The 14723-nt window shown below is 41.6% G+C and overlaps 1 protein-coding gene and 1 long non-coding RNA gene across 4 annotated transcripts in view; both read right to left on the reverse strand.

Moving 5' to 3' along the window:
• Positions 1-4546: 4546 nt before the first annotated feature.
• LOC311035726 lies at positions 4547-8557 on the reverse strand. The gene is made up of 3 exons (XR_014599767.1): positions 8459-8557; positions 7877-8023; positions 4547-5321 (listed from the first exon to the last, which is right to left on the reverse strand). It is a non-coding gene; the product is annotated as an uncharacterized lncRNA (long non-coding RNA).
• A 1819-nt stretch (positions 8558-10376) lies between these two features.
• The window catches only part of aqr (aquarius intron-binding spliceosomal factor), a 79265-nt gene continuing 74918 nt past the window's right edge, over positions 10377-14723 (reverse strand). For all 3 annotated transcript variants that reach the window (XM_084044338.1, XM_084044339.1, XM_084044337.1), the window contains exons 34-36: positions 13293-13467; positions 11555-11662; positions 10377-10954 (exon numbers count right to left, since the gene is read on the reverse strand). In XM_084044338.1, the coding sequence (XP_083900464.1) occupies positions 10628-10954; positions 11555-11662; positions 13293-13467 (610 nt within the window). In that variant the 3' untranslated portion in view covers positions 10377-10627. The remainder of the gene's footprint in view (positions 10955-11554; positions 11663-13292; positions 13468-14723) is intronic.

Here is a 14723-nt window from a genome sequence, read left to right on the forward strand (position 1 = left end):
TGCTTTTGCTACAGTCATTCATCCCTGGAAAAACATTACAATGATATGGATGTGATATTATTTGAGTGTATAAGCCTAATATCCTTACGCCTATGTTTTCAGATGACATGTTAACATGGCAGATTGAAATAGAGGGTTATCTGTTGGTCAGAGAGGGATTTGGCTACTAATGGTCATTCATGAAAACAGTGTTTATTTAGCCTATTCCCAGAGCACCTGATGGTGTAAAAGGCTCGCAGCAGTGCCTGCCTGCTCATTTAATTGGAGAGACACTTGGAGGCTTCTCAAATTCTCACATCCAGCAATTTTCAAAGCTGTTCCCACCAAGGTTAAATCAACATTGGGTGATCACACACCTATCTACTGCCACCTCAAGGAAGAAATCAGATATAAATATAGCCCAGTAAAATGTGTGTTCTTTGTGTGGCCTAGTTGGGATTGTTTTAAAGGCCTGTGCTAAGTGAGTACAGATCTTCAGAGTACCGTCAACTATCCCCAGGTAGGTATAGGCACTGTAAAATGTTATTCAACAACACTGACACTTGTGCATAGTATGCAAATATTCTTCAAATTATTCTACTACACATTTAGTCTGTTTTATAGCCTAATAGGCTAAACGTATTACACATAAAGAGAACTGCCCTTATATTATTATATTATAGTACTGAACACAATATATTTGTTAAAAGAATAATGATATAAAGATATATATGGTGGGAATTGTTCAAAGCATTGTGTAAAACAAAAATCACACCCTGTGTGAAGGTAGCGGCACCTTTGATACATTTTGTCATCGATATGTGTTTATAATGTGTTTATAGCCATGTGTCACGTGAAGCTTGACCAATCAGAACGTTGACGGGTCTGACCAATCAGAACGTTGACGGTGAACACGGACAAAGTCAGGTATAGAGCAGGATCCGCTCTATACCTAAAGGTATAGAGCGGGTCTGACCAATCAGAACGTTGACGGGTCTGACCAATCAGAACGTTGACGGGTCTGACCAATCAGAACGTTGACGGTGAACACGGACAAAGTCAGTTATAGAGCAGGATCAGCGCCGCTAAAAAAAAAACTATTAAACCATCACATTTTAAGTCGAAACCAATATTGCATTGTATTGATATATACCAATACAATGCTGAAGGAATTGAAAGCAAATTGTTTATAAAGAGCTCAGAGCATCAGAGAAGTGTTAGTCTATCCATATTCAAGCAAACAATAACTTACCACTGTTGGCAGGGATTCACATTAAAAATGCATGAACCATTTTGAACGAATTACAATATAGCTTGTTCAGCACACACACCCTGAAGTGCTTCATATTTTGCAAACTCTCACTGTCACGAATCAGCCTATATTTGCATACAGTGCATGGATGTGTGTGAGTGTTTATGGTCTGCATGTATTTGAATATATTCACTGTACAGTCCCTTAGTCAGGAGCAGCAGTCAGGGGTAGTTTGTGCCCTTTGGTAAGAGCCTAAGACTGTCAGGAGAGGAAGGAGATAGGAGGCAGGAAGAGAAGGAGAGAGGAAGGAGATAGGGGGCAGGCAGACAAGGAGAGAGGAGAGGAAGTAGATAGGAGGCAGGCCGACAAGGAGAGAGGAGAGGAGAGGAAGGAGATAGGTAGGTAGGTAGGTACTTTATTCATCCCCGAGGGGAAATTAAGATGTTACAGCAACTCTCATAGAGACATCAATAAAAATAAGAAAATAAAAACACATTATAGTAATAGAAAACATCTAAAATAGGCATCTAAGCATAGTCTACAAAATTAAAAATTGACAATTGACAGACCAAACACTACTAAAGAGTCCGATGGCTTGCATCCCACATATACAGATAGGAGGAAGGCAGACAAGGAGAGAGGAGAGATAGGAGGCAGGCAGACTAGAGAAAGGAGATGAGCGGAAGGAGATAGGAGTCATGCAGACTAGAGATGAGGATATGAGAGGATGCATCCTGCCTGATGAGAGCTAGGAAATGCCAAGCTAGAGTAGAAACCCTCTGGGTGGTAACACACGTGCATGCATGCAGGCGGCCAGGCAAGCAAGTAGGCAGGCAGGCAGGCAGGCAGGCAAGCAAGCAAGCAAGCACTCTCGCTCGCACACTCTCTCTCTCATTTACTGCACACATACATTAAGTCACAGCTCATTAGCACATACTGTAGATCACATTATGAGGAATGTAGTAGCTTTACATTCAGGGCAGTCTAACTCTGGCAGTCCCTAAGTTAGTCATACAAAAATGTTCCCACTTCAGTGTGTGTATGAATGTAAAATAATGTAATATGTAAAGTGTGTGTGTGTGTGTGTGTGTGTGTGTGTGTGTGTGTGAGAGATTACAAACCAGCATGTGATTAATTGGATGAGGAGGCCTACATTTCCTCTCTCTAAACCTCCTAGGTCTCCTCACACAGTAACCAAAGTGCTAATTTAATTCTGGGAGTGTAAAAATGGACTCCTAAGGTCGTAAGCCAGGTTTCACTTTTACACTCCGAGTTAAATTATCACTCTGGATTGTTACTTTGCAGCCAATAAGGAGCAAGCTTTTTCCATACTCAAACTCAAATGAAAAAATCACCAGCTAAACCCAGGCATCTCTCTCTCATGTGCATCCATCCACTTGGCTCTCAGATCCTATACCCTGTGCAAGCCAAGCTCACTGTATCCTCTGCCAAGGCTTCTGAGTGTAATAAAAGAGAAAGAACAAAGTTGAAATTAAAATCGGGCGATTTTTGGCAAGTGCTATTCTGCCCCTCTGGGCGTTTGGGAGAAGAACAAACCCAGAAAAAAACATAGTGTAACAGGATCTCATATGACAGACATACATATTGCACTACAGCCAGTCCTTTTTCGGAGAAATTGCTCAAGGATTAGAACCCAACGTATAAAAAGCATCACTGAGTTTTAGTCACTGTGCATCAGTCAACAGCGACAGCCTAAAACATTTGGTTAAATAGCTCTTTGAGTTGCAAATAAAATATTAATGAATAAAATGTGAATGAGCTACAAAAATGCGTTGGCGATACCTACCCGGATTTGTAGGTTTAAGCTTTAATACCGACATTTGAATGATTTCCGAGGCCGCTGGCAAACCAATGTCTGTTAGGGGGGTGAAGTCGGAAGACCTCAAAAGGTAGATTGGTGAAGATCTACGAGCGAGTCCAGGCCGGCTAGTTGCCTCCTGGAGTATTGGGCTGTTAAGCTTATCGTCAGAGTTGCTCGGATGAACAACTAAAAGGGTATGAGATAGTTAGCTGAATAGACTTTAAGAAACTGTTAGTAATCTTTATTATCAGACAGCTAGAAGAGGAAGGCGACGAGATAGATAAAGGGCCGAGGGATGACATCATCGTCGGAGATGGCGTAACGGTCACATAACCGTTACGTCACCCTTAACAATGTCAGTCAAAAGTGACATGAGATTTTTGAGTTTTCAGACTCAACATCGTGCACAAAAGTGTACTTTTGACTGTTGTTGGAAAGATGAAGTTGGCACACCACTTTTGTGGGATTTCTTTTGAGCTGAAATTATGTTTCATATGTTACCCCACCCGACACTGGGGTAAAACAAAAGTGGCCTCATTCCACCTTTACAAGTCATTTAAGGACACTGTCAATAATAATGATTGTTTGTTTAGCAGACACAGGTTGCCAATTGCAATTGACAGAGAATCAGTAGTACCGAGCAATGATTGCAAAAAGTCATACAATGTATGCATTTAGCAGACATTCTCTTATCCAGAGTGACTTAGTCTTTACAGCTTGATTTAAGTTAAATGAAAGGTTACTCAAGGACGCTATTATGCAGCATAAAAAAAGAAAAATGGTAATTTACTATGATAGTCCTCTAAAATATTTGTTAAAGCACAAGCCTTACCTCAACAATTTGTCACGATAGCTCAGAGCACAATAGATTGAATCACAGGTGTAGCGTCTAGTGATGGAATTCAACATTGCCAAAATCTCTTTCCAGGATTCTGTATAGCACAACAGAATAGACAAACAGCTGAGGTCACAGTTAAAGTTGTATGCCTGTTGATTAAACCACAAATCTTTTAAGTGTGAGTAGAAGAGAGAAAAAGATCAATCAAATCATGTGGATCTCGGGATCCAAATAGGAACAGCGTGGCTCCAATGTGGATCTCGGACTAACTTTTAGATTCCTTTTGTGATTCCAGTCATCTATGATGACAGTTGTCTATGATGCATGACTTCAAATTTTGGCAAGGTTTAATCTGAGCCCCACTGACTTATAAAAGTATACAATATACAGTATGTGGTAAAAAATAAATAGTAATTTGTCACTTGGTCCAGCGGTTTGCGAGATTAGCTCCACACACACACACACACACACACACACACACACACACACACACATCGTGCAATTGTTATTGTATTATGTTTTTACAAACATTTTGTATCTATTGCTATTTTTGCAAATGTTTTGGCTCTTTATTGACCATTTTGTAAGACCTGACCAGTGCATTTTCTACCAAATTCTGTCTGCAACAACTCAATCAACCAACAGAAGACAAGTTCAAAGCAATTTTAATCGTATTTTAAATTTCCATAAACTCATTTACATGTCTGAGCGTCTTCATTGTTGAATAGCTATTTCCATTCTTATCTGCCCCAAGCAGTGTCATCATGAATTAAACAGCAATCACAGACCATGAACACAAAGCCTATTTCATTGCAGACAAACCCACACAAATGTGAAATTCATGGTTATTACATATTCACCAAGCAAGTGGAACCCATTTTTCCAGACCTTCTGGACCAACAAAATATGTTTATATTATATTGTATAAAGTTTTCTCAAAGTACATTTCACATCAGCATTTGAAACCAAAGTGTCTCAAAGCTCCTCAGGACATCTCATAATAAAACAGACCTTACAAGACTTGAATGAAAAGTAACACACTTCTCTCTTAAGAAGAATATCAAGTGTGCACTGGTTTCCCATTTGATTTCTTGTTAGACCTCAAAATCTTAACCACTTTAACCCTGGTGTCCCAATTTTGGGCATAGCATAGGTTCAAATAAAATAAACATTTAGAAAACCTTTGTGGTTAAGTGGTCAAGTGGTTAACACAACGGCTTGCCGTGCCTCATGTTCTGGGCGCAGGTTCGACCCAGGTTGGCTCCCTCCAGGAGTAGGTCAGAGAGTCGGTCCAGGCCAATGCAGGTGGTGAGCGGGGTGACGAGGCCATAGAGAGCCCCCAGGGTAACGCTGAGTGGCCAACCCACGCACAGAAGAACCACCAACCAGATGATGCTCCAGAAACATGACCCACAACTGGCCATCCTAGTCTGGGAGAGAGAGAAGTTGAGAGCATGGGAAAAAAGTTTGTGGTATACTCATAAGACACATAATAGGAATGGTCTAATTTAAAAACATATTACAGTATATTCAAAATATATATATATGCTAATTCACATTTTAATCAACCAGACTAATCACAGATCAGGACATTTGTAGTTTGAGTCTTGCTGTAAGACAGGGCTTCCATCTCTGAAGCCATTGGCCATGTCAGTCTCTGCAAAAATAACAGGAATAGAGTCCCAATGCCTGTCCACACCACTTTAGTGATGATAGGGAGATTATCAGATTGGAACGTGCCCTGTTGATGATCTGGATGTACTTGTCAGGATTTAGCTGTGGTCTTGACAAAGCACGATAAGCCGGCAGTGCCATGCAACAACCACAGTGCACGTCTGGCTGCTGAGGTCAACTGGCCGCCCACTTAGACCCCACAGAGGAAAAGCCCTGACACATGAATCACCTGCTAACAGCAGCGATCATGCATGACGTCCGTAATAAAGCATTATTTAGCTGTCAACATTAATAACAAATGACAATGGGTGACACAGTGTGTTGGTATTTGGGGATCCAGATTGTTTATTATCTGTGATGAAGCACAGATAACTGGAATGTGTAAATGCCATCTGCCTGATGATTTATTCAGTGCAAGGTTCCAATTGTATGCACACTGAAAGATTATAAAATATGTTTGCTTTCATGTAATTCACGTATAAAGACACTCAGTATGTGAGAGATGAGAGATTGAAGGGGAATAATATTTAAAAAGTACAGTGATAACAAAACATATACATCTTGAGTATTGGTACTGTTTTGCCACCATTATAAAGTCTGTTGGTTGTCTTACTGGCTGCATGTTGCTGATGGGGATGTTTGGCCCTTCTAAGTGCATAGAGATTCATGTCATCACTGTCAACAGAAAACTTTGTTGACTGTAGAAAGCTTTAGACAGCTAAAACAGCCAATCTACAAGCTCACAACTTCAGATCAATAGATCAGCTATTTTCGCTACTTTCACTGTCACATGGCTATGTATAAAATATTGAATTAATTTATGAAAATGGAAGTTACAAGATTTCTGCCCGACAGTGACAATATATTTGGTTATAAATGTATTTGTTTTGGGTGCTCGGTTGGGGCAGTGGTCAAGTGGCTGACCACCACTGCGGAGGTTGCGGGTTCGAATCTGCAATGGTGTATCCGGCTTTGTCGAGCGTCTCTATACGAACAAAATTGGCCCGTTCGGGGGAGGGAAGCCGGGTGTGGAGGGTGATAATTGTCACTGCACGTATTCCTACGGGCTGGAGCGGCACCTGTCAGCAGGGAGTGTTTGGTGGGAGGATTGGACGAAGGATTACATCCTCCTGGTGGCGGCTCCTCACTGGCAGGTGAGTCAGTAGGATACAACAGCAGTGACAACACACAGAAATGTGTGGGGTGGAATCAATTCGCATAATGATTGAACTGGGAGAAAAGGGGTACAAAAATAACAAGTACTTTTTTTTTTTAATTTAAATATTTTTTCCCCTAAATTCTGTCTTTAAATAATTTAATATTTTTCTTTCTCCATACTTTTTATATATCATTTTATATTTTTCCTTCTCCATACTCTTTATTTTCCCTAACCCCACTTGTTCTTCTCTATACCCTTTATCGTGCACTGCAGTGCTGTAATCTTGCATAAATGTATTGTGTATAACTTATTCTTTCTGCCAATATTATAATAAAAAAAGGGGGGAAAAGAAATAAATCACTGCCAGAATATTTGGTCCGAGATCAAGCCTTGAAGTTGAGATTGTATAAATTGTGGTTTTATGAGTGTCAAAGTCTAGTTTGCTGGGATTCCACAACCCAGTTACAGTTTAAAGAGCTAGTGTTTTTCTTCCTCTCCCAACACTTCCCAGTTTGCTTTGTGGTATGCAATTTCCTGTTGAGACAGTCACACGACATAAGGCTAGGGCTGAGGTCATGAATTACACAAAACACGAGCACATCTCGTGCTTTTTGGGAACACCGTGCAGCTTATCAAAACATTTAGAGACAATGCAGGCATTGAAAGGCCAATATGCAGAGACGGTGGAATGTTATGAGAGTCAGGAGTGCAGTCACTCCTTTTCTGCTTTGGCAGCAATTCTTTTTTCATTTACAATTTCTGCTAAATGAGTAAAATATGATCAATGCAGTATTTGGATTAATAATAATAATAATCAAATCACGGCTTGCCGATTCATCTGCTACTTGTGCAATATCTTGTAAACACAAGATATATACATTTCCACAATATGACAGTTAACATTCCAATAAATCTGCACAGGAACAATTATTATATTGCCACAATAGCCTAGCTTAAGAGAACTTTGACTATGTTCAGAGGACAATACATTACTGCCCCAACTGTGATCATAAACAAATGTACACAACAGTTTCACTGCATGCAGTTAGTTTTTAGAGACAAACAGCCCATAGCAATAGTTAAAACAGTGCTTTGCAAAGTAGCAATGAACCTAATGAATACCTGTCGCGTGAGTATAAAAGACATGTTCACCTTCAGCAATGGAAAGCTGTGGAGAAAGCGAGAGCCTGTTCTCCTCCCTGACCGTGGATGCTGCTTCCAGTCTCAAGTCCCTGCTTGGGGCTCCAAGGGATCGTCTGGGTGCACAGTGGCCACTTCCCACCACTTAGACCTAATTTACTACAACAAGGTATACCACAGGGAACTGAATGCCCAACAGTCAAGCTCGTACTAAACAGATATGTAGTAATTAGCAGCCTGAAGTTGGGGGAGGATATTACACAATGTGGACATTCATGTGACTGCAGTTGTTGCCATGGGTTTTCTGCATTGTTTTTCTAGGCTCCCAACAATATGTAGTTTTATGTATGTCATAAAAAGGGTTGTTGATCTTTCACATGGCTAACGGCTATAGTATAATTATGGATTACATACACTATATATACATACACACTTTAGGTCATATCTTGTATGTCAATAATGTATTGATACAGTACAAAGATTGGACATACTGCCTGAGGGAAAAGAAAAAAATCAGTGTTTCAATGTCATAATATTAAACATACTTTTAGTAGGTTTCTCAGAAAGGGAAAAACCCAGAAGTTAGTGGCCTACCTTCATAGTGGACTGCTTTAGCAGAAGTATAATTGTGGAACTGGAATGATACCTCCAAAGCCACTGTATCGATCAAATGCGGGTCTATCCCAAGCCCCCAGAGCCGCTGAGAAATCTTGAAGCCGCCACCCCAGTGGCCAAAGCTGGAACTGCAGGCGGGGAGAAATACATGCGCGAGCAAAACATACTGATATATATTTATATATATAGATATAAATATGTAAACATATTATACATAAATACATATGCATTTACATATACATAGGCATCACCAGTGAATTTCATAAATATCCCGCGTTCAATCCTTGACACACAGGCTGCCGTAGAACGCAAAAATGACACTAGTGCGCATGCTCATAACTCTACGTGTGGTCAAAATCGAACCAATAATTCTACTTCCGGCAGTCTTCCGGGTGCTTCAAAACGCCACTGAGCACATTCATTGAAATGATAGCTGGGGGCGGGGCAATCCGCCCTCTAGTTATATTATACCTCTATGGTCTATCCATGTCCGCCAATACATGAAGATTCATTTTGAGTTGATAAATACTTTGGTATTGTCTTGATAAAGGCCTGCAGACCAAAATGTTGACTTTCAATACAGATGTAAATCGCCACATGAGCTTCTTGTCTTCAATTTAAAACAAGACTCTAAAAGCCATGCTACCTACACCCAATTGTACAAATTTGAAACGTCAGTGCTTTCACTGGGGCTAGAAATGAAGTAGACTAACACATTGTAAATTACAAAATCAGTGGGGTTCATTGTGCAATATTATTGCAATATGATATTAGATTATAACATATTTTGAGTGTAAATTTTACATTTTGGCCAAAGAGCTAGAGGAAAGGTCAGGGGGTACTCAAAAATGATTAGGGTTCATCCTTTGGAGAGCATGAATTTGCTCTGCAAGTTTCATGGCAATCCATCCATTATAAATTATTTTCAGATATCTTGTATGCAAGTGGAAATTGTGGCTTTACGGCAGTATTAGAGTAAAGGCATTGGGGTCATCATAATTGTTTGGGCTCATCCTCCAGGGAGCATGAATGTGCTCAGCAAGTTTCATAGATCTCCACCCATCGTGCAAGTGGAAATACTGGCCTACGGGTGCCGCCACAGTTCAGGCCATGGGGCCAACAAAATCAGTACGACTCATCCCCCAAGTTGCACTGCAAATTCAATGGCAATCCAGACAGTTTTCGAGATATCTCATTTTGGATCAAAGTGTTGAGCCGACTGACCTTACCGTTAGAGCCCCACCGCTAAGGGAGATGACAAAAGAAATAATTCGAATGGCTGCTAGTTCATCTGAATGAATCTACTCACATGATCCCCAGCAAAGTCAATGCGAGGACTGTTAAACATGCAGCGGTTGGAGCAGCTGTGCAACTGACCTCTCTACTCAGACAGTAGGGGTTGGGGTTTTGTAGTGTGGACAAGTCTGCCTGAGGTATGAGGTAACGGCAAGCTAACATGTGGTGCACGGTAACGACTAGAGTCTGCCTGCCTGCAGGTTGTGGCCTCATCTGTCTTCTCCACAGTTAAGTAAGACCCATATGCAAGTTATGAATGGAAAAGGGACTGGGTGACTGTACAATATCTGTACAATGCCGGTTGAAATTCACCCTGCATGCATGGTGGCTGGGTGACAGACCTACAAATGCTGAATAGTAGCAGCTTGTCTGCCAATCATATTGCCAAATTGCAGTTGTGCTTCAAAACGGTAAGGGAGGATGAAGTACTGTATATCATGACTAAGATTTTACCACGACTTGAACATGATGAACCAATATATATATATTATATTGTGTGTGTAAAGAAGAGGTACTGAGAGAATAATGTCTTCCTAGTGAGCATTTTACAAACCCATTCAAGTGTGTAAAGTAAAATATATATCACAGACTAGAAATCCAATTGAGCGTTTAGTTTCATTTTTTTTAATAAAAAAGTACTATTGGTTACAAAAGGTGTTTCACAAAAATCAAATATATCACTGTTCTCCAGATCTTCCCTGTGTGAATTCTTTGTGGCTCCAGTAGAAAAAAAAATCTAAAACAGGATTATTGACTCTACAGTCATGGACTCTCTCTCTCTGTAACGGTCAGTTTCAGGTATACATGAGCCTCCCAAAGCCGACACTCTTGATGAGGCAGAGATGGAACACTCTATGGTTCCTGCTCATCTGCGCTGTCCTCCCCATCGCTGTCGCTGTCTCTGCCGGGGTGCTCTGGCATCTTAGCGCGCTCCTCATTCTCCTCCTGGGGCTCCGCCTTCTCTGCTGTGTCCTCCTCCGGGGTTTGCTCCATCTCCTCCTGGGGTGCCGCCTTCACTGTCGTTGCCTCCTCTGGGGTTTGCGCCACCTCCGCCTCCAAGCTCTTAGCCTTGCCCTCTTGGTTCTCCTGCTCCATTGGGGTGTCCTCGTCTGGTTTGGAGATGGTTGCCAAGACAACGGTCTTGGTTTGTTGTGGGGGTGGAGCAAGCTGCTGCTGTTGCTGTAGGGGAATGGTGGTGGTGGGGGCGGGGGGGGGGGGTAAAGATGATTCAACCTTTACATTTTTATAAAATCCTTTCCCCTCAAGTTTCATGATATTCTTCAGCTTATTGTACATTTGTGTATTTCCACTGGAAAACATTCTGTATTGAAGCCAACTGGGTTGAGAATACATCTAGTCTAGTGTCAAAACATGGCTTCCCTTATGGTATGTAACATTCATGTCTCTCTGGATGGGAAGGTTAAAAGCAGCAGGGGATAAGTTCAAACTCATTTGAGCTTCTGCATATGTTAGGCTTGTGGCCTGTTAAGGCTCCACACTCAGAACTAAAACAGTGCTCTAATACATGACCTATTTCTAGCGCTGCATTAAAGTTTAAAGTAAAAAAAAAAAAAAAAGCAACTAGGGAGAGAGACTGCTTTAAGAGCTGCACCATGGCAAACTGTAAGACATCTTGGCATGATTTGCAGTGATATGTGTGTCTTTTAGAGTTGTATAAATATATAATTAATAAAATGTTTACGTTGCGGCTCTGCAGAAGGCTAGCCGTCTATATCTAGGTTTGATTTGAACATTATTTGAAGGCTTTTTCTTTTTTACCTGTCTGTACTGCTGGCTCTGGATCATGCGCATGTACATATTGTACACCAAGTTGGCCATCTCAGGCATATTCTTTATGACCTGGTCGGGCTGATTAGAAGCTTCTCTCTGCAAAGACGAACAAGAGGAAGAAGAGTTAAAGTGAGAGATGGTTAAAGTTTGTTCCCAGAAGCCGATCTGAGTGAGGGATGCTGGGGGCCTGTACCTACCTTGTTAGCACAAATTCTCAAATGTATTACATCCTTGTTAACAATTGATCTGCGGGACAATGTACAGGGAGATAATGCTGAACTCGCTCACCAGGCGCCTTGTTAAATAAAAACACATCTCCTGTTGGCCGTTTCCGAAGATCAATGGTCACGCTACATCAAAAGAAGTGGTTGCACAGTTGTATGGTTTGATGAATTAGTATGCAGGGGGATAGGCCGCAGAGGACACATTGAGGAGGGAGGGGAGGAGTACAGTATTCATTCAACTGGACCGTTGCATCCTAAATAGCGAGGTAATAGGTTGAAATCACAGCGGCTTGTATGGGCAGCAAGTGGATCTGAGCACAATGAGGGCTGCAGCGTTGTAAAACTAAACCGTCTGTGCTTTTATCGCTGTAAAACTATCACAGGCAGAGCGCCTTAAAGTGCTTCCCGAAACCCCATTTTGCAGTAATAGATGTTTTACGGTCTTGTCCAGTACAGTTATCAGCTGCTGTAAATGTATAAAGCTGCATGCAGAGCTGCAACCGGTTCCACGTCCACACTGTTAAACAATTTATAATAGCTATGCTCAAGGCTAAATGGGAGAAAAAAGGCTGACTTAAAAACTGCATTACGGTACAGGCAACAGCAGGAGTTGCCTGGCTCCACATAGGCTTGGCCCAGCATGGGGGGCACGTGTGTGCCCAAAACGAGCTGTCCCTCTCAGGAGCAAGTGCTGCAGTGTTGGAGCATGTGTCAGGTTGGGGGGTGTTTCCACTCACACCAGTCAGTGAAACGCACAATGACCAGACAGTGGCCGTCTCGCTCCGGCGGGATTTGGGGGAGCAGCACAGAACTTCTGACCTTTGAGTGTTAATTATAGCCCGGGCCTGTAGTTCCCCTGGCTAGCAGACGGCCCCTGTAGAATGCTGTTAACAGACTGGAGGCCCTTGGGCGCTAAAGCCACAGTAAGACTTGTGACCAAAGGCTAAGAAGAGGAATCAAGATTCCATTCAGAATATAGAGGCAGGATTAGACAGGGAAATGGGGTGAGCTAGGATGGAGAACAGCATTGCAGAATAAGGAAAACGGTATTTGGGTATATGCGAAAGTAACCACTTTCAACCTGGAGTCCCTGTGTCATTATAGGCATAGATAAAACGAAAACATTTCAACATTTTCAAAAATCACACCCAGTGTGAAGTGAGCGGTGTTATTTAGAACAGTGGTCATCACAGTGATGGAAGCTCACTTTTAATTTCATCATGCGTCTCGCTAGCCAATCACAGTACTGAGCAAAGAGTGTGAATAGTCAGCCAATCACAGTACAGCGAAAGACACATTTTCACGACGGTCTTTTCACGACGGTCCCAAACCCACTTATAGGAGCGGCTACACCGCTCAAAAATAACAAGCTTGCAACGCGCCATGAACACCTACCTATTTATGCAAAAGTATACAGGGCTTAAGTGGTCAAAAGACTAGGAAATAAGGGTGCTCTGGGAAAACACGTCCGACTCTCTGCACATGCGTGCATCTCTACTCACGGGCTGTTCCTGGTTGAAGTATTCGTGTGGTCTGATGTGCAGCTGCAGAGGTCTGGCTGTGAGTTGGTTGAAGGCGGGGGTGAGCTCAAAGCAGTTCTGGAACAGAGACACTCGGGCGAAGATGTACAGACCCAGCCTGGATCTGGACATGGCTACCACCAGACGCCTCACATCCCTGGGAAGAGACGAGAAGAAAGATTGAAAATAAATAACTGGGGGTGGAAGACAACAGATCAGAAAAGAGGAAGGATGAACATTGAGTGCAAGGGCTGGGGGAACTTGAATTGAAAGGATCAGATAGGAAGGGGAGTGAAACATATTGGAGTTAAAATGAAATAAAAAGTGTAGGAGGTAGAGGTTTAGAGAAGGATAAGCTAGCTATAGTTGAGGGTGGAGATAAAAAAGGAACAGAGGGTGGGGGGAAGAGAAGAGAGAGGGCAGATATGTTGGCCCACTCTCCATCCACTAGGTTTAAGGGATTAGCGAATCGAGGGGTCGATTCGACTGTCTGCAATAGGCGAAGTGTTTAATAAAAGATCGTTTACAGGTTGCTCTTGTGATAGTGAAACTCCACATGCCACATTTAAGCTGCCTGAGAACACACACACACACACACACACACACACACACACACACACACACACACACACACACACACACACAGCTAGTTAAGCACTGAAATGAATTCTAATTTTAACTCTATGTTAGAGGACCCTACTAAGATAAGTAGCTACAGGGTGTTGAAAGAAAAACAGATTCCACCTCAGGCAACACCAGTACAGTATAACACTACATACTGTACTCCACCAACACAGACATGTTGCTGTCAGGTAGAAACCTTGTATGTTACTTTTCAAGCAACGGGGGAAAAAAGTACTTGTGTTCAAATGGGTCCAATGTAGTTATTATTTAAATCAAGAGCTATTTAGTCAAAAGATTTTCTTATACTTTTAATTGGTTATATATTTATAAAATCCACAGACAGAATCCTTTTTTGGGCATGATTCTATAGGAGAAAATGTAAAAATAAAAAATAGCAAAGGTAGCTGATATACGAGCCCACAATGCATCACTTACTCGCATCATGTTGTAAGTTTGTTATTTTTAACACTTTCATGACAAAGTATAAAATGGGGCATTAATTCATGAAAAATCATAAAAAGATTAAATATGGAAATCCAAGGTTTCTGTCTGACAACGACGATATGATATATAGAGAAGGAGAAATGACCAATGTCAAGTGCATTGACACATTCTATCATTTGAGACATAAAACAGTGAGATCTATTCAAGAAAAAAGGGGGTGGGGTGGACACTTGCTCTGCAACATAATTAATATGTCACATACAGTATATGCAACATATTGCCGTTGCAGAGAAGTGCACACTTTATCTGGCCAATAAATCAATGAGACAAATACAGCTTGGTTGA

Source organism: Gymnoscopelus microlampas, assembly GCF_963454915.1.
Source record: "Gymnoscopelus microlampas genome assembly, chromosome: 20".
Classification (NCBI taxonomy): domain Eukaryota; kingdom Metazoa; phylum Chordata; class Actinopteri; order Myctophiformes; family Myctophidae; genus Gymnoscopelus; species Gymnoscopelus microlampas.